This window comes from Lonchura striata, chromosome 1, assembly GCF_050655825.1.
Source record: "Lonchura striata isolate lonStrDom1 chromosome 1, ASM5065582v1, whole genome shotgun sequence".
Classification (NCBI taxonomy): Eukaryota; Metazoa; Chordata; class Aves; order Passeriformes; family Estrildidae; genus Lonchura; species Lonchura striata.
The window spans coordinates 15,539,698-15,560,193 of record NC_140703.1 but is presented as its reverse complement, the minus strand read 5'-3'; the positions used below and the strand labels follow the sequence as shown (position 1 = coordinate 15,560,193).

General features: G+C 47.3%; 1 protein-coding gene across 3 annotated transcripts in view; it reads left to right on the top strand.

Moving 5' to 3' along the window:
* The window catches only part of IGSF3 (immunoglobulin superfamily member 3), a 92,373-nt gene that overhangs the window by 19,260 nt on the left and 52,617 nt on the right, over positions 1–20,496 (top strand). For all 3 annotated transcript variants that reach the window (XR_014950091.1, XM_085560780.1, XM_021541594.4), the window contains exon 2: positions 8,182–8,559. Coding sequence is in view for 2 of the 3 variants with exons in the window: in XM_085560780.1 (XP_085416906.1) it covers positions 8,182–8,559 (378 nt within the window). In the remaining variant the exon portion in view is untranslated. The remainder of the gene's footprint in view (positions 1–8,181; positions 8,560–20,496) is intronic.

The window sequence follows — 20,496 nt, the reverse complement described above, 5'->3', positions numbered from 1 at the left end:
TGTGAGGAAGAAGAAACTCCTAAGAATAAGGCACGAGGAGCAGTGCAAGTCAGAAGTACTGCGTGGGCAAGACAACACTTCCTGCCTGCATACTCCCAATATAAGCAAAATCTGCCAGGGAGCTTCTGCTCTGTTCTTCCCATAGTGATAAGGGTAACAGTGCTACGTGTAAAGAACATGCTGATCTGGGAGATGGAAAAGGGCTGCAGAGGTCGTGTGCTGACCTTGGAAGAAGACAAACAGTTGATTAAGTGCTTCACAGGACAAGCTCTACCTCAGGTACAGAAAAAAGTTGGCATTCTGTGGGGTTAGTTAAAACGTTGGTGAATACAAGAATTGCAGGTTATAAGGCTTCTTTTTTCTCATCATCTTTGCAGGAAAGTATAAAACTGCAGTAAGCAGTAGGTGTGTTGCACAAAGATATTTGGGTCCCCAGCAGTCATTTACCATTCTGACTCTGAAGCAGCAGGGCAGCCAGCTCAGTCTGTCCCTCGTGCACCAGCGTGTGTTGTTACCTTTTACATCCAGGTACATCTTGTGCCACCAAGTACTTCAAAGCCCTTGTGAAGTAAGGAGGCTGAGCCCCATGAGCTCCAGAGCTCAGGGATCTGTGTGCAGAAGGACTGCCCAGCCATCCTCCTTCCTTTGGTTATTACGGGTATTGCTCTTTTTTCTGACCACAGGCGTGTCTGGCTGGCTTCTGGATGCTGAGTACTTTGACTTTTCAAAGTAAAGCCACACTAGATTAAAGAGTAGTCTCAGGCTTCTGTGCGAAGTAACTTTAAATATACTTTCTGGTGGGATGATTGAGAATGTTAGAACTGTAAGAGCAGGAAGGTCTTGTGTCATGCATCCCCTGGGACAGGTTCATCTCTGCCTTACGGTATCCTTGAAGAAAGTGTCTGTTAGAGGAAGCTATTGTGAGATGTCTTAGTCTCTCACAGAGCAGTCTCTCTGGTGCTTCACTTTCCTAGCTTCTGGGAAACTGAGCATTTAGCTTGCTCCCATGACCAGTCTGAATTTCCACTTTTCAAGTCCAAGCCTATTGTTTCTTGTCTTCTCAGTGTCCAACATAGATAGTGAATTATTATTTCATCCTTTCAGCATTTTTAGAAGTTTAAAGGTTGTAGCAATACAGTAACCTTGATCTGTGGCTCAAGAATATGCTGTTCTAAGGTGGTGTTAAAACTAGCATATTTTAACATACCTAATTGTAGAACAGGGAAGGAGCAGTTAGAGGAATGTGACATCCATATAGGATGTAGTTTGCTTAAAAAAGGGAGGGGAAGAAATCACAAGGGCAGATCACATTTCACACTGTGCATCTGCAGAATACCAATGCCATACTGGGGAAAATAAGGAAGTCTTCTGTCAATATAAGGGCCAGATCTGAGAAGAACCAAAGGATGTAAAATGGCTCTGATCTTGGCGAGGGGGTCGGATATCTGACTGGATGCATATTTATAGCAGAGGTACAAGACCTCTTTTACAGTCAGAACTTGGGAAGCTAGTCACAGGCCACAGCAATCTATGGTGATTAAAAGAAATGCCATCTCTTTCATATTTATTGAAAACATTTTTTTCTTAAAAGACAGTAAACATCTGCTGTGGAAGTGAGCGGCTGTGAGACGGAGCAGCGAGCAGAGATGAGGGAAGGCAGTGGTGTGGGAAGAACAAAGAGCTTCATTGGCAACTCCTGTCTGGTTTGCCCATGCTTTGATATTTTCCCACTGATTCTGATATTTCCATACCAATTATTGTATAAATTGCTCTTGGCTGACCTCGCCACTTAGCCATCCTTAGTTGGCTCAGTAGTGGGAAGAATTCAAATGAGGAATGATAATAGCGTTATGAGTTGGTTTAGGAAAGATGGCCCATGTGCTGGGAGTGTTGGGGTGGTGGCAGGAGTGGAGGAAGGGGAGGATAGGGGATCAGGCATCCATTTGGTTGCACCATTTGAACATTAAAGCAAAAGGGTGGAGGATAGGGACAGAGTTGTTCTGCAGGTGGCTCCAGCCAGCCTTTCAGTACACTCTGCTCTCTTAGCATGAGAAGAAATACCCCAGAAAGCACTGTATTTTCCCAGAATGAGGCTTTACCGTATTGGGGGAATTGTGGGGGCTTACCACATGTTTTCTTCTGATAGCATTGTTTTTATCCATCTGGCAGCAGGTTGCAGTGTATGGAGATTGTTCCTGCTGTGACTCATTTATGCAAAAATTAGGCTCAAACCTAATTTTTGGTTGTATGCTTAACAGGGGACTTCACAGAATAGCAGGTGTGTGCTGCTAAAAGATTGTCTCTGCTTTGGTGTTGCCTGGTGGGGCAGACTGTTTCCCTCAGAGATTTTATTAGTCTTCAGCCCATGGCAAAAAAAATTATGGTTGCTTGGGGAAGTATTCTCAGTGGCTGGACAATAGTGAGCTTGGAAGTGCCTTCTTGAAATATATTACTGTTTTGTGAGTGTCAGCCCTGCTGTGGAGTCCAGAGAAAAATCAGGGACTAAGTGAAGGACTGGGTTTGGCAAGAGGTGTCTACATGCTCTGTGGGTGACAGGAGGGAGAGAGGAAGTGCCATCCTCTGGGGAGCCTCGTGCATAAGCAAGACTGACAAATTAATCTGATTTAAGAGGGAATATGAGCTCAGAGGATGCTCACTGTCCCTGAGTATTTCACTGGCAGCAGAGGCCTGTGCAGGGCTCAGTGCTGCTGCTTTGGGGCAGGGCAGTCAGGGCACTGAGGAGGGGTGATGCCACAGCCTGCAGCTCCTGCGCAGCAGGACACGGGGAGCAGCAGGAGGAAGTCTGCTGGCACTTGCCTCACCTTAGATGGCACCATGCCATGCACTGGAGTGCAGTGGCCAGCTGGGTGGTCAGCCTGGGCTCCTGCAGGTCCCTGCAGTCCTGCAGTGGCCACAGCCTGTGGTGCACTTGCACCTGCTTTTGGGTTGAGCTTGACCGGAGCATCTCTGCGGCTCAGAATTAGGTGCTTTAGCATAACTGCCCTTTAACACTTATGTCTGAATTGTCTTCTTTACTGGGGACTTTCTGCCAGGTCCTGTGGTCTGCTGACGATGCTAATTTGTCATAGCCAAGTAGGATTTATGCATGTTCCCTTTCCCTCTCCTTCCCTTCATAGGGGCACAAGCTCCCCTGTCAGTTCTAAGGGTGTTTTGAGGGAACCAGTTCGGGTGTTCAGAGCAGAAATAGTCATGCTCTTAGAGAAGAAGCTGAAATGGTACCTTTTCTAGCTTCTGTTGTGGTATAACCAAGGCATAGTCTGCAGACCCACATTGCTGAAGAGTCCAGGCTGCAGTGACATGGGTTGTGAAGGGGCATGAGGACAGCTGTACCAGTTCAGAGTAAATCCTGTACCTTGCTCAGCATCATGCCCCAAAAAGCTGTAGGCAGGTAGCTGTGCAACTGTAGCTTGTTTTGGGAGCCTTATGAATCTGATGTGATTTACCTGTTTAGTTGTGCTTATCCCACTCATATTTTGACCCTTTTTCCATACCCACAGTATCCTTTGGCAAGGGCGTCCACAAGTCTGCTGTGTTCAGCTGCAAAAACTGCCTCACTTGTTATAAATCTGGATCTGACCAGTTTCAGTTGATAGCCCTTGGTATTTAAACTAGAAGAGATGGTAAAGGGTCAAATTCTTGACCATCCTTGACATGATATATATATATTTGTGAAAAAACCTTTACCAGATCCCCTTCAAGTCACCTTTTTTTTTTTCCTCCAGACTCCATTACTTCCGACAGAGAAGCCATTCCATAGTGTTCATCATCATTGTTGTTCTTCTCTTGACAGTTTCTCAGGAGCACCTGCAAGTTGAACAAACAATAGCGACAACAACAAAACCCAGATGTGTGCTGTGTATTTGTGAAAGGGAGAGGGATGTCCTTGTCTAATAACTGTAGTCAAAGGCACAAAGTAACTTTTAAAGGAAATTTAGGATTAGTATTGTCAGTTATTGACAAATAGTACTTTACAGAAGTTTTCCTTCACTGAGAATCTCTAAAGCTGCAGGGGTAGAAATATCCCCTCAAACCATGTAATCCGTTTGGTGTTCATCACTGCTAGCCCTGGTGCTTATAGAAGATATCTATATCAAGAAGATATGTATATCATTACTTTTTTAGTTGCTGCCTAGTGATTAGAGACCCAGGATAATACTCATAAGAGCTCGAGCTTCTCCTTCAGATGAAATGACTACTGGCAGTGAATATTGATATCGAAGATAACTTGGTACAACTGCTGCAGTACTTTTGGATGTGGTGCAGATGTAACCCATATGGTCTGAGATGGAGAGAATATTTGTGTGAGAGGCTCTTCATCATTCTGTCATGAGTTTTTATTTATTCTTTTGAGCTGTCAATGCTGTGGCAGAGTTTTTGTGTGCTCAGGCATCCTTTTATTACACCCACCTGTCCCTTGCAATCAGCCTTGAGTCAATGTTCTCAGCTAAAATTTTGCACACATGTTCTTCTGAAAGGGACCTGAGGGTCCACTTCCTTACCAGAAGGTAAATGTCACTTTCTGAAATGGGGCATCTTCAGAGTACTTTGGATCAGGCAGCTGAAATGACCAGCTGTGTGTGGAAAACCTGAGCTCTGAGCTCTGTGTGTGTCTCCGTGGAAAGGTCAGATCCTGCCCAAATCATCTGAGGCTGCTGTGGGGGTCCAGATTTTGCAAAGACACGGTGTACTCAGAAGCTGAGCTGCAGTACTGCTGGGGGAGATGCCTGGCTGGCAGGGATGCTTGACGCTCCTTTCTTGCCCTTTCTTTCTTGGAGAGACATTGAAATCCTGGCTGTGATGCGACAAGGGAGACTTGAATGGCTGTGTGACTCTGACATAGCATTTCTCTCTTGCCTTTCTTGTGCTTTTCAGAGCTGTTTCCCGTGACATTTGCAGTGGCCCTGCTGGGAGAGCTGGCATAGGGCAGGTGCAGGGACTGGGCACCTGGGGTTCCTGGGTCCTGGGCTGTCCCTTGCTGCTTCAGTCTAATCACCCGGCTGCACTGCTCCCTCTTGCCACTGCTCTTATCCCTCCAGGGCTTGGGAGATGGGTAAGCTGAGAGCTGCCTGGCTGTTGTTTGGCTTACTCCTAGCTCAAAAGGCTGGCAACAATAGCCTTGATCCATAGGGCATAAGGATCAGGGGATGGCTTCTTCCTTATCTCACGGGATTTGCTCTCTTTTGGAAAAAAACAGACGCACAGACCTGCAATTTCTTATTAATTTTAAAGTAGCACTTGGCTTACTACCTCCTCCCTATCAGCCCTTGCGTTGTCAGTAAATTATATTGGATTTGCAGTTAAAAGCCAGCTGTGCCAGTGCAGTACCAGCCAAATGCCACCATCACTGTCTCCTGAGTGTCCTAGGGAAGGTGTGGAGCACACGGCTCCTCCTGTAGTGAGCTCTTCTCTCACTTCAAGAGGGATTGATAAGAGTTTAAATGGGATCTCAGGCATGTTATTTTTGTTAATCAGAGCACTTGCTCACTAAGAAATGCAGTTCTCTTAATACTGTTTGTGGTGGATACAGCATTCTCAGAGCTTGCAAAATGCCAAATATCATGCAAAAGGTATCTGAGCACAACGTGTACTGGTGCATATCTGCCATATCCTATCAGGGTGATTGTTTTTCTTCTTTCCTTTCTTGATTAACATAGTTTTGGAGAAATACTTCTGCTTCTGCTGTTTGGGATATTTTAAAGTGTTGAAAAGCATTTGTGCCTACCTTTGTTGGAGCAGCAGTTTGCAGCCAGGCACAGTGAACAGCACCAAAGATGTGCTGCTCCTTCCTGCTCTGGAGATCCAGCCTGTTCATCCAACTTCTGAGCCTTTGTGTCTCACCTCTGGGACAGCAACCTGCTGCAAGTTGTAGCAAAAGCCTGACTGTTTTGTCTTCTGTCCATCCTGGAGCTGGGCAGGACTTAGGCTCCTGGAGCCAGAACGGGAAGCAAGGAGCCCTTTGGCTCTTAACTCGCTCACTTTTGGCTGCTTTAGGAAGGTGCAGCAATCCAGTGCAAGGGGAAATAGAAGAGGAGGAATGTAGAAAGTGGGTTTCTTCAGAACCTGGAGGAGGACTCCAGGTTAGAGTTATGGTGAAGGTCCTAAAAACCACTGGCAAGGGAAGAAGGAAGCCCAGGTCAGTGCTGGCTGTGAGGGTGGTGAGATTTGCCATCTACCAAAAATCTGTACTGTGGGTCCCTAGGGTTGTGGTCTTCCAGTGAGCTTTGGAAAGTTCGATACCCATCTCTGATAAAACACTATTTTTTAACTAGATAACTGGAAAACTCCTATTCAAAAAATCTAGCACCACGTTAAAACAAAGTTGTGCACTTAGCTGAGAAATACTTGATGGAGTGTTGTGTGTGAACTTCTAATTCCTACCACTGCATGTTTGCCTTGTGGTGCAATTTTGACTGCCATTGCAGGTGGGATATGTTGTTGTAGCAAGGCTACATGTGCATACAGAAATTGGATTATGGGCTGTCTTTAGGTGTGTAATAAAGATCTTGTCCTTCCTGCTGCTTTGAGAACAGTTCACTTCAAAGGCTGTAATATTTGCTTTGTCCTTTGGCCTTTGTGGTGTGAGAGAAGGGGCTGCCTGCACCATAGATGTGTTAGTTGTCTCTAGCAGTATCTTTCCCCAGGATGAAGAGATTGGTACAGCAAACAGTGGGGGAGTGTTTGCCTCTGTTGTTCCTCTCCCTGTTTGTTTCAAATGTGCTAGCTTTCCCTGTCCTCCCCTTAAATCACATTATTTCATAAAGAGTAAAAAGAAACATAATTTGGAGCAGCAGCAAGCTGAGCCCAAGTTAATAGTTTGAATTGCACTCCATCTGTTCAGCTGCATGCCCTGATGGATGTGCTGAACCCATTTTTCACAATTTGTTTTAAGCTGCTAAGAACCATCTCTCCTGGCTCCAGTCCAGGCTGGCTGTGGAGAAAAACTTCGTTTCTGGACATCGATGTTCAGAGGGCGGGATTGAATCAATAAACCCCAGATTCAAGGCTACCTCTTCCCTGCAAGATGCCAGCTTTTGAAAGCTTAAATTCTTCTCTGGACTTGAGCATTGTTATTGAAAATTAGAGGAGTGGGTGGGGGGGGATCCTCTGATGTACAGACGCACAGAGAGGATGAAATTTGCAAACGTGATTATGCAGGACCTGCTTTAAATCGGCTTATTGCTGTTTTATGATGGCAAGCAAGCAGGCACAGAAGCCAGGGTGATTGGCCTTGCCATGTGTGCATGCTGCTGGTAACTCAATAACCGGTGAACACCCACCGTGGTCTCCAGACCTCCAGCCTTTGATGTAGCAACAAACAAGATAGATTGCTGTAATTTATCTGGCCCCTGGAGGGCCGTGCTGGTAATGTGCCACGAGCCCAAGGGCCAGCCATCCATAATCTGTGTAAAAATACGGCGGATTGCGGTCACCATGCTGCGGGGCTGCCTTTGTTTTGTGCTGCACGTGTCTGTGTACAGCACCGGGCACCGGGCCCTGACTTCAGCAGCTTTCAGAGTGCAACGTGCCCACTCGCCCCGTTCACTTTAATTGGCTTTGTTACGTGCTAAAGGCACACCTTTCAAATAGGCTTGGGAAGGCAGTGCCAGCAACGTGATATTTCTCTGTGTGCCTTTACAAGCATAAGGGAGAATGGAGAAGGTGTGCTGGGTTTGGGGAAGAAGGGGGTTTTGTACCAGCTGAAGCCTCTGGCAGGTTTGCTGATGGAGGATGAGTGCCTGGGACATTGGGTTTGGGTGACCTAGCAACCAAAGGAGAGGGAGTGTAGCCCCCTGGCCACTCTCCATAAGAGTTGGAAAGTAAAAGTACTGAAAACAAAGACCTGTCACCTTGAGTTTCTGATTTGTTACTGCATGGTGCATTGCCCTTTCACACCTGGGTTCTTAAAACTTCCAAGCAAGGGGTTTATGTTACCTCAAAGCTGCTTCTTTCTCGGGGTGTTTTTTAAAACACTTCCATTGAGTCAGCAAGAATTCTGCAGTGTGACTCTGGGGTGCTGTGCCAGAACCTGCTGTGCCAGATGTAAAATGGGGTGTGAGGGCTTGCTTTGTCCAGCATGGCCGTGGAAGGGCAGGGATGTATCTGGGTGAAGGTGTGGGGATTGCCTGCGGGTCAGTAACGCTGGGCTCTTCTCTCCCACAGGCATGGCGCTGGCCCAGCGGCAAGTGACGGTGCAGGAGGGACCCCTCTACCGCACGGAGGGGTCCCACATCACCCTGTGGTGCAAGGTGAGCGGCTACCAGGGCCCGGCCGAGCAGAACTTCCAGTGGTCCATCTACCTGCCCTCGGCCCCCGAGCGGGAGGTGCAGATCGTCAGCACCGTGGACCCCTCGTTCCCCTACGCCATCTACACCCAGCGCGTGCGCGGGCGCGGCATCTTCGTGGAGCGGCTGCAGGGGGACGCCGTGCTGCTGCACATCACCGAGCTGCAGGACCGCGACGCCGGCCAGTACGAGTGCCACACGCCCAACACCGACGAGAGGTACTTCGGCAGCTACAGCGCCAAGATGAACCTCGTGGGTAAGCTGTCCTGCTCACGGCGTGGCTGCTGTCACACCCTTCAACCCCGCATGGGCAGTGTGGTCTGTATAGGCTGTCAGATAAAAATCCCGTGAGCGGGTGGCCCAGTGGTGTGAATTGCAGGAAATCACGGTGCAGAGGCACAGGAAATAGCGAGCTTTCTTCACTAATAAGGCCCTTATAACAATGAGACACCAGGCAGCATGAAAGCTAGACGGGCGTGGGACTGATTTACACAGAGGGAGAGGGCCAGGGAGTCTGTGTCAGATGGCACAAGTCACAGACCAAAGAGCTGCTTGCCAAAGGTGGTGAAATAACTGAGCAGGGAAGAGAGGAATAGTAATGAGCAGCACATAAAAGGGAACAGGGGAGATGGTCATCTTCAGGCTCTTACAGCAGTGCTCAATACGTCCTGAAACCACTGAGCAGATTGAGTTGTCTGTAGATTAGTGTGGAGAAGCTGGTTTGGGATTTTTTTTTTATTTTATTTTGGTTTTTTTTGTTTTGTTTGCGTTAGAAAAATCAAAACCAGGTAGTTTAAAATCTGGAGTATTTCCACAGCACCTCTTGACTAGAATATTTGACCTTTTCAAGCTTCAGCTTGCTTTCTGTATCTCAAAGCAGTATTTGAAGTGTCGAACTCGGCTAACAGCAGTCAAATGGCTCCCATCCAACTCTTTGGCTGAAGGACCCCTAAAAGAGCTCCTTTTCAACACAGACCCCTCTCTAGCAAATTCAAGCCCACAGACAGCAAGCAGGCTTGCTATCCTTAGGAGGTGTGTATGAGGCTGCAGCTTGAAACCACTTTGACATTATCCATCCCGTGGTGGTGTTCCTGGTTCAGGCTGTGTTGACACAAGAAATCCAGTGTGAAAGAAGCCAGGATATGATTTCAATCACAATAGCCTTACTTTGGGTTGAGCTTCTTGCCTCCAGCTTGCATGGCCTTGGCCTCTTTCCTTCAGAGGTGCAAGCCCAGTCACTCTCCTAGGTGGAGCTCCACAGCATGGGTGTAGGTGCTTATTTAGGAGCCATTTTTGCCACGAGTGGTTGGGGGGTAGATGCCTGAGTATTCTATTTTCTATTTGTAGGTCTGTGATTTGCTTTAGGTGGCCGGGTTTGCAGTTCCCACTGCAGTTTAAACAAGACTGAGTCAGCGCTGCTTTTGTTAAGTCACCCTGGGGAGTGAAACCCATTGAAACCAACACCCACTGAAAAAACGTGCCTGGGGGCAGGGTGGGGTTGGATGGATTCTGGGTGGCTCTGCCAAGGAGCTGGAGCTGAGCACAGTCAGCATATCCAGTGGCTGGGCAGTGGGAAGCTCCTCCACTGCTGTCCCAAAAGTCTGGGGAGCCAAAGCTGGGTTGATCTGTTTTTCCTCTGTCCTTCCCTTTCCACAGCTACAAGCCAGTAAGATCTGGGAGTCTGTGGACATGAACAGTGCTTGGAGGGCATTGGCTTTGGGGCTTACATGTGTCAGAGATACTCAAGAAAATTGATCTAAAGTAACTTCTAGTGGATTAGTTAAATCACATCCCCTTCATGGATGCTTGCACTCAGGATTTCGGGATCTAATTTTGTTTAGCTTAATTCATTTCTAAAAATTCACTTTGGGAATGACTTGGGGTCACTTGCATTTTGAACATGTGCATCTGTGTAGCTCCCTTTCTGTGGGTTAGCCAAACTCTTGACAGAAGCTGAATTTTTCAGAGTGTTCCAAGCAATGACCTGTAGACAGCAGCCCTTTACAGAAAACCTTCCTTCTGCCTCTCATTCATGGGAAGTGGTGCTGACTTCAACTTTGTTGGACCCTGAAGTCCTTCTGGGGAAATGGGCTCCTCTCTGCAGAGCTGGGTGGATCACAAGTCCTTTCTGTTTTCCTGTTATTTTAGCTCTAAACTATAGGTTGGCGTTTTTCAGGCTGGTTTTGTTTCTGCAGAGAATATCCAAGAAGAGGTACAGAAAAGAGTTACTGTTCTCATTTTCTCAGAAAAAGAACCAAACTTTTTTTTTTTTGTTTTCATTCATCCAGTTATGAATTTTTAATTGACTCATTAGATTGAGTGGCTCTTTTCTGGCAGCAGCAAAGCCTGAAGGGAGACAGGTTTGTTAGCATCTCTATTCTCTCCACTTATGTGTGAAGTGGATGGCTTTGAAGCAGTGTTGATTTTAGGCTTGCTGCTGTGGGACCTTGGAATTGTTGTGTCCTGTGGTTTGAGGAAAGAGCTGAAGGAGGAGTTTCTTCTCTTTCCCACCTTCATGATACAGCCCCGTGGCAGGGGAGCTGCATGGGATGCTGGTGCAGCAGCACGTGGGGCTGCTGTCTGCACCGGGGCATTTCAGCTTGCAGCAGAGCAGCTGGGATGTGTTCTGCTCCTGCCATCCAAGCATTCTTGAGGCTGCTAAAAAATCATATTGTCAGCTTCAGAGACATGCTAGTTTGGCTTGAAAGTACACTTCATCTCATGAACAGCAAGCATGCTTAGTTGTCCCTCTCCCGTTCTTAATGTCACCACTCCAGATTCCTTTTCCCTCACTGAGACTTTGGCCATGGTCTAGTACCACTTTGAGGACCTGATGTCTGTGGTGGCCTGGAGTAAGAAGTGCTCCCCAGGCACTCTGTGGGACTCTTATCTGAATTTTAGGCATGCAACACAAGTGCTAATCTCACTGAAGCTAGGAATGAGGCCAGTTGTGTGGTTCAAAGGCCTTCAGTCATGCAGGCATGTGTATCAAGGCTTAATCTTCTTCACCAGTCTTCAATTGCTTCAAAAACAAGCCTTTCTGTATTTTACTGCTCCTCTTCTCATCCCACTCTGAGCTGCACCTTTGTGATGATGGAGTTATGCCTGGGCTGTGAGATGTGTTAGGAGAAGAATTTAGGACATCTCAGGCTGAGTTTCAGGTGCTGAGGGAGGTGGAATAAATAAAAAAAAATTAAAAAAAAAAAAAGGGGTGCAGCTCTTTAGGATGTTGTGGAACCATGACCTTGTGACTGATTTATGAGAAAGGATTAGCCCATGTACAGAATCTGCAACTCAGTTTGCCTTCAGATTTCAGTTGCCTGAGGCTGACACAGAATTGCTGAGGCTAGTTCCTGCTCTTTTACTCAGGGTGGCGGGAAAATATTTTGGACGATTTTGTGAGTTGTCTGCCACCCATTTAACACCAGACTCGCTGCCTAAGGTAGATATCCAGGCAATATCTGCCATCAGAAGATAGAAAAAGACAAATCTAGAGAGCAGTCCATCTTTCTTTAAATTAAGTGCATCATTCTCTGTGTTGACTAAAGAGAGATCCTACATGTTAGCCTCGAGCTAGTCACTAGTGGCTGTAAATTTGGCTGCTTTTGAAGACTTGCCTTATCAGGCTTCTAAGCAACTGGTGGGAATTTTGACTTTGTGGTTGAATTGGAAGGACACTTGGGTTTACTGAAGAGGGGAGGTACAAAATTGAAATTGGGTTTAAATCACAGATCTGGGGACAATGCACACAGTCGTATTGGGGTCCTGCTTATTGCTGGCTGTGATAATTATGTGGACTGTCCCTTCACTTTTTTAAGACGTTAAGGGACAGCAAAGGATTTGCAAGTGAAGGAAAGCAGCATCCCAGAAGCACAGCATCACCACTGACAAGACAATGGTATTTTCCAGGTTGCCACTGGAATTATCCCTTTTCTTAATTCTTGAAATAAGGGCAGAAGAGGAGATTTCTGCACAGTAATTCAGTTGGTGAAGCTGCAGGGGTGCTATGCAAATTGAGGTGCTGGTTTGTGCTTCTCCTGTTGATGGGTAAACTTGTGTTTTGCTGCAGGGTAGAACTGAGCACATGGCAGTTCCTTCAAAGAGCGTGAGTCACTGCAAATTTGTACTCCACTATATCTCTGCGAGGAATTGTTTGTGTGCCTGTACCCTTACTTAGATAACAGTGAAGAGGCCCAGGTCTAACCTCTTCAGAAGTTTCAGACTTTTATCTCAGTGTTTTTTCATCTGTGCTCCCAAAAACGCTGAGATCTTTTTCAGAGTAAGTGATTTGAGGGAAGAAATCAAGCTTTGAGGTTTTTCTTAAACAGGTAGTGATTGAGCGGGAGGAAAGGTTTCAAAGCACTTGAGGAGGTGGCAGGTCTTTTAGTCTTTATTTTGGGGGAAGCAGCTGTACAGCATCAATCCTAAACAAGTTGAAGCAAAAAAATGAAAGGGGTTTGGATGGGAGGAAACCACAGTCCCCACGGTACCACAGACTGGGAAGAAGCAATGTCAGTGAATACTTGAGAAACAAGGAGCACTCAAACACAGCTGCCTTTGCAGTGGGCAGGGGCTGCTGTGGAGCTGGTGGTAGTGCCTGCAGGGATGGTCACCAGGACCTTCTTCCAGCTAGGCTTAGGTCACAGAGGGCAGAGAGGTTTTGGCTGGCTAGGTGCTATTCAGTGGCTGCCCTGTCAGCCTGGTCACACTTTTGCTCTCTGCTATTTCCCACTGGTCTTATCCTGCTTGGGTAGGTTGGTGCCTTGGCCTCTGTCCTGTTCTGTGTCCTTCATTACCTGTGATGGCTCCCAGGGAATCTGTGTGGTTTTTTGGCTGGTAGCCCCGTTGTGGTGAAGTTTCTACACCGTGCCAAGCTTGGCAGTGGTGGCGGGCAAGGGCATTGATGGGGTGAAAAGCCATCTGCCTCTCTGCCTGAGGTCAGGGCTGGCTGTGGCTCTGCGTGGTGGGGTCTTGTCTCCTAACGCTGAGCTGCCCAAGGCACTTGCAGCTCTCTGCAGAGCAGGACTCAGTCCATGGGCACTAAGACCATGCCTTTAGGAGTTGCCTTCAGGATCCTCTGAGCCCTGCAGCTGTGCCCTGTAACTGTGTGGCCACTTGGACGCCCATGGCTGGGGCAGGGAGGACTCGTGTAGGGTGTGTCTGAGAGGCTTTGGTGGCATGGGAGGTAGAAGAAAGATTTATGCAGGCCAGACACTTAGCACTAAAAAGAAGGGTGCTGCATGTGTCTCAGACAAGACTTCAAGAGAAGAAAGTGGGTCTCTTTTGTTGAATTTGCCACCAAAAACCTCCAGGATCTCTGTGCTGAGCGAAAGACTGTGTAACAAGCAAGAAAAAAAAAAAAAAAGAACTTTTATTATCCCATACCAGCTGCTGCTGCGTGTTGCCAGCAGCTTCCCTTGTTCTTCATCAAGTGCTGCCATACGTGATCTGTCTGAGCACAGAGTAGAGGGAGAAAGTCACATCACAGTTTGGATTTGGGAGAGCACAGTCTGCTCCTGGCAGCCTGGATGAGAACAGCCACTTCTCTCCATGTGGGGCACATGGACCTCGGTGGCTGCTGGTTTATTCCAGCTGTCAACAGGGCTGAAGGTGGCTTTGCTTGAGGCAGGTGTCAAGGAGAGAGATGGCAACCTCAGAGACAAGGACCTACCAGTTTTGATAGAAGTCTTTGGGGGCTCTTCTTTCTCTGTTGCATTTTTCTTCTTTGTCTTCACCTGAGAGACAGGGAAAAGTGTTTGTCACCATACTTGAATGAGCAGCTTGTGTCCTGGGGAGACCAGGCTTTTTGCAGATGAGCAGCAGTAGGGCAAAAATCAAAATAAGCAGTTCAGCCTGTCCTGAAAGGTTGCAAAGGCTTCCTCTCTGGAGGCTTTCAAGATGTGACAGGATCAAGCTCCGAGTGGCCTTGTCTGACCTTATAGCTGGCCCTGCTTGACCTGTAGCTGCACTGCAGACCCCCAAGGTCCCTTCCACCCTGAATTGTCCTGTGATGAGTTACTTGGCTGCACTGCAGAAAGGAACCACTGTTAGGCAGCATTTTGGAAGGTTGGTGCTAAATAAAGGAGTTTGGAGGGTCAGAGCTAAATAATGCCATAACATAGATGATCTCAACTAGGTGAGAACACCGAGGACCTCTTTTACATCCCCAAATAATATTTTTTTTTTTTCTGGCACTTTCTTTATATTTCATATTGTTCTTATTTCTCTAATGAGGTTGCAGGAGTTTGTCTCTATTGCTCTGCTCTGGTGTATGAAGGTGGAACTTGGAAATCCTAAGCACAGATGTCCTAATCTCTATTAGTCTGTCTTGGCAGCTTGGCTACCTCCATGAAACATGTGTGTGCCTTATCTGGCCAAGCTGTGTGAGTTAACCAAAGTGAGCTGCAGGATTGGTGTTGTGCTGTGTGAGTTACATTCATCTTTGCCTGTTTGGGCTGTGCTTGTTGCAGTAATTAGCTCCCCAGAGGAGTAAAATGTCCTTCACTTTCAAATTACCCTTTAGCTGGCATTAAAAAGGGATTTAAAAAAAAAAATCAAATGCCTTCTTATAGGTGGTCCTTTGCAGCTAGACACAGGGTATTTTGTTCTTACTGTCCTCTTTTACATGCCTAATTCTCTCTGTAGTAACCTTCACAAAAAATATTGACCTATGCTCCTCTGCTTTTTCTTTCTGTTCCTGCTATGGATGGAAGTGAAGTATTTGTCTGTTAATGGGGGAGGAGTGGGGAGGGATAAACATATTTACCTCTTGCAGTTCCTGTGGCCAGAGCCTGGGGAATTGCACCTGGTTTGAGATGCTACAGGCATTCAGCCCTGTTATGCTGCCAATTTGCTGCATATCCCTGGATATGGTGCAATCCATCTCTCTCACCATTTTCCAGCTGGTAAAATTAGGGATAATAGCACACAAGCCTTTTACAAAGTCTATGCTAAATAATTGTGATGGGCTTTGAGCTCCTCAGATAGCGGGAGTTAAAAACAAAGGCTTATATTTCAGCTCTGCCTGGTAATAATGCTGAATAGGATTCAGCTCCTGTCCTGCTTAGTCATTTTTGCTATCTTGAAAGTGTAGCTGCCTAAGCTCACACAGTTTTCCCCTGGCAGAAGCTGTGAGGCTGATAGGCACTGCCAGACTGGGGGGCCAGTGATCCGCAGTGCTGTGGGCAGGTACGTGGGAGCCCGGCACAGGCAACCCTGTGCTTTAGTCATGTACAGTCTGGCAGTGAATTCCATGGGCTGGTTATTCCTTGTGCTTCCTAAACCACTCTTTTTGTAGATGTCAGTCAGATTAGAGCTGGTGGCTTAAATCAGGAATCTCTGTGCATGTCCTCGCATAGTGGGACAGGGCTCGTTCATTTTGTGTGTCTTTATCTCATCCCATGTTACTGTGTTTTCCTGCTAAACACTTCCAGTTATTCCTGTTCTGTTGCAGTATGCAATCTCCTATTCTTTCCGGTTGGAATTGCTTGCCTGGCTTTTTCTTTCTTATTGTTGTATTACATTGCATCACTTCTGTACCTCTGAATGTGCAGGAGAAATGGAACAAATGGTGGGCAGACTATGCCTAAAAAATGGATAATCCATTGTATCCACTCTTTTGTTTCTTCAGTTTCTTCTTCCCCTCCCTCGCCTTTCTGCCTTGTCCTTCAAAACCTCAAGCAGCTTGGTGGCATGACATGCTTTGTGGGAAGGGCTCTCAGTTGGGGATCTGATTCTTTCTTTTTTTTAATGCCATCCACCTACCCATTTCTCAAAAACCTGGCATTAGACACATTTGGAACACATCACTGTATTCCATATGTTTTTCCTATATTGTCCCCTTTGAGGCAGAGGTACTTTCTTAAATTTAGCTAGCATGTGGAAAACAATTACAATGAGAATGCGTGTCCTTTTTTGGACAGACCTATACACTTCCACCGATGCATTGTAAGAAAAAAATGTATTCTAAAAGCTATTTCTAAATGTAAATTAATACAGCCTCAGGCAATTGCACAGCCCTCTGCTCACAGATCTAGGCTTGTTTTAAAATGAGCCCTCTTGCTTCCAGACTTTCTACATCCCTTCCTTGTCAGGAAGGCAGGTGTGGAACCCCGAATGCTGACTTGCCCTCAGACTGTAAAGAGCTGCGGTGTTTTGCTTGGGTGGGTTTCTGTGCAGTGCTGAGCCTGAATCGTAGCATCAGGGCAGTCAGCTAAAATGATCTTTGAAAACTAAGCAGCCTTTCCTGAAAAAGCCTTTTTTCCGAAGGCTCAGATTAATGCCCTCCAGTCTGCTCTCCAGCCGTGTCTGGCTCCTCTCAGGTGTCCCTCAGGGTGATGGGAATGTGGCACTTGCTCTTTGCTGAGCCCTGTGCCTCCTCAGTCTCAGTGAGGCTGCAGGGCTTGGGGTTCTCTGCTGCCCTGAAAGGAATTGCTGAAAACACAGCCCTGCTCAGACCATGTCTTCTTTGTGCTTCTCCTGCTGACTCTTCCCATGTGCTTTGCCGGTTCCTGGTAAAATGAGGTGTTTGGTAATCCTGATTGCCATGTTTTGTAGGATGCCTTTCAGTCTGTCCCCAAGTAGAGGGACTGGTGGCATAGCTAGTTGTGTGTATTGACATGATGTGCTGAGAAGAAGTAAAGGATACAGAGGTTTTTAAGAATAGGTCTTTAGGATAGAAGAATCTCTACTCAGAGATCCTGGTGCATTTGAAAACCAGCTCTACCACCAGTGAGTTATTCAGCAGCCTAGGTTCAAGCCCAGGGCAAAAGGTTGTCTGGTGTTAAAACAGTTTAATGCTATCTCCCATCCTGAATTCAACATTTCCTCCTAATGTTGTGTGGGCACTTCCAAACCCTTTTTTCTCCCCCACAAATGATTACTTTTTCACTATTACTTTTGCACAACCAAGAGAAGCTCTGAAATATAAGAAAAAAAATTACTGCACACAAAAGGAGAGCCAGAAGGAGCTGGGCTGGGTTGGGTGAGCAGGTGGTGGAGCCAGCAGGCTGCAAAGTGGGATGGGCAGAGCCTGGTACCTGCCTCCTACCTCCTGTGCACTCGGCAGCTTTCCAGGGGCTGGAGGGGAGCTCAGGGACACCCATCTCTTCTTCCACCTGCAGCTCCCTGCCAGTGCCAGGCATGGAGCAGCCAGCACGGCCTGTGGCTCCCTGGCACGGGGACCCTCTCCCGGTGTCACTGGCAGAGCCTGTTGGCATTTCTGGCAGCCTTTTTGGAGGGCTGGGTGGCGGGGGAGAGGCACAAAGTGTGCAGGTTTCTGTGCTCGTGTGCCTCCAAAGAGTCTCTCAGCGTTAAATGGGGAAAGCGACGACTGTGAGCGCAGCTGGTGACATATGGCACCCGTCCCCTGCCTTAGCAATTGCTCAGTGAACTCTGAAAGTGGAATACGGTCCCCGTGGCTCCAGCCAGCTGCAGCACTGAGAAATCCTGCAAAGGAGCGGCCCCTTACTCGATCACCACCAAAAAAGGTCATGTTCCACGTTGCCTATTTTTCCTGCTGTGCTTCCCTGGGGAGGTTTTTGCTGTTCTAACTCTTCCTCCCGCTCTTCTTTTTTTTTTAAATTTGTTTTCCCTGGAGGATTGTTTTATTTGTTCTTTAATTCCAGCCCCTCAGACTTGGTTGCTCTGCACTTCTGAGAGGCCGGGGCAGCTGTTTCTGCTGTTGATGTGGTGCTTTCCTTGAGTTCTCTTGGAGAGCAAGTAGGTCTGGGGATGAGCAGTGGAGTCTCCACGTAGCAGAGGATGAGTGCAGTGTCCATTGCTCAGCTCTGTGCCACAAAATGCTCCCTGTGGTGTGGATGTACATCTTATTGAAAAATAGCAAAACCAACAAAGTGAAAGTGGTGGCCAGTGCTCAAGCAAACTGCAGAGCAGCACAAGTTTCTCCTATGAGCATTACCAGTCTACATCAGATCTTTTCTGTCATCTCAGATAAGATAGCACTAAACTTGAAATCCTACTGCTTCTGTGCCACCCCTAGCTCCAATGATTTGGAATCCTTATCTCTAATTAGAGATGTTGCTATTGAGCATCTGGAGGAGAAGAGTTGGGGGAAGGGGGAGATGGGGAGATTTCTTTAAGTTTAATGCTCCAGAGGGTCTCTGCCCTGCTTATGCTACCCACAGGAGAGGTGGGAAAGGGAAGATAATTCTCTGGTGCTTTAGAGTCCCACAGCAGCCTGTTCCTCCTCCTTCTGCCCAAAGCCCTGGCAGGACTGGCCTTCCTCCCCTCTCCCTTCAGCTCCAGGTGGTGCAGGGCTTTGCTTTATGTGCTGAGAAGGAAACCTGACCTGCACTGGGACAGAGCTGACCCTCGGTAAGGAGAAGTTGGGGAGAGAAATTTTCCATCTTGATTCTGTGTCTGCCCTGTCAGTTTAGCCCCCTAACAGTTTTACAATCTTTATCTGATATAGGTTTAAGAGGATTTCCCTGGGCGCAGTGGGATTATTATAAGTCAGAGAGCAGTCTCCAGATGATATTCCTTCAGCAAGTATTTATTTTAAGTGGGTTTACCAGTATTTAATTTTAAAAAGACCCCCAACTTTCTGGGTTGTTTTTTTTTTTCATGGGTTGCAAGTAATTGTTTGTGCTATCAGAACAGTAGAGTCTGAATAAAATGAAGAAATGTATTATTGCTTTCCAAGCTGGGGGTGGTGGAAGGAAAGCAGCAGCTGGAGGTGGGGAGGACAGAAGATAACATAGTAATGTGGTGGGAAAAGTAACATTATTCCATGCAGCACTGATTAGTAATACTGCCAAACAGCTGTTTATAAATGGGAAATGTAATGGAGAGGGGGGCTGCAAGGAACATGAGAGTGCTGCAGGCACTGCTGGGTCATCATATGAGGAGGGGAATGACTTCTGTCAACCTTTTATCTGCCCCCTGGGGTATCAGGGGCTGTGCTGCTGCAGCCCCCAGGAGCATGGGGGGCTGGGGGTGTCCCATCTACCCTCCCTGGCCTTTGTGGGATGGTGCTCGCTTGTTTTTATACATAACTGGCTCCCACTGATTTAGTTTTGTGTCACCTTCAGAAAAGAGGAGCAATGACGACCTTTGGCTTTGGGAAGGCTGTGTCGGTAGGAAAAAAATCTCCTTTCCAGCCACATGTGGGCTGTTTCTTTATCCTCTTCCCCCCTCTGGCAGGCTTTATTGATGGCAGACGGCTCTGGGGCTGGATGTGTGTGCATGCATCCAGAAGTCAAGCTGTCTTAGTGAGAGCCGCCTTCTGGCCACCTGCACCCAGGCAGCATCCTAGTCCTTGGAGCATTTCAGAGGATGCTAATGGAATGGGATTAGCCGCCCCACTTGCCCTTGCCATCAACAAGAGATGCTTCTGGAGAGCCTACAAAGAAAAGCCAGAGCTAACAGGGCAAACCCGAACAAAGGCGCTTTAGAATGCAGAGAGGAGCGTGATTTTTACCCTGAGGAGGCAAGAGGTGGGGCTGCTCTGCTCCCCATCTGAAGTCTGAATGAGCCTCTGCCTTCAGGGATCCTGGATGACTGAGTTGGTGCTAATGGGCTGGATGCCCTTCAGTGTCCGGGCTCTGCCTTGCTCTGGTTCCTTGACATTGTGGTTCAGCATATTGCACCCTTCAGGGCTTTATTCCTTGCTGCTTGAGAGTTAAAATGATAACTTAGGGCTCTCCGAAGAAATGTAGAGCTAGGGATGCCTGCCCTGAGGAAGTGTGTCATGGCAGGGAGAGTGTTCTGGTCGGGAATGCCTCTGTGTGCTAGGCACGATGTGCTCTGAGCACTTAACTTTCTCAGACCCTGTCATCCTTCATTTTTAGCTGCCTATTCAAGAGAGCAATATTTTTATAAAGCCATTTCTTACCAAAAGCATTTCCTGATTGTAACTTGTAATGCCAAACATACTGAGGGTGAGAAGGTTTAGCAAGATCAGTTTTCTTTATGGCTTTGTGCTGCTGCATGGAAGTGAAGAGATCCAAAAGCAGCAGGTTACTTATCAGAGGGTTCATGTTGGTATCCGTGTCCACTGAAAAATTGCAAAAAACTTGCATCAGTATGCCACAGATGACCGCAGGTGCTCTGGCAGTCTGTTGTCACCTTTTAAGCTCTCTCAGGTGTACTGATGCCACCTGGCCACTGCCAGGAGTCCTTGCAGAACTGCAGGTGATGGTTGTGCCTGACGGGTGGCCCACCTGGCACTGTG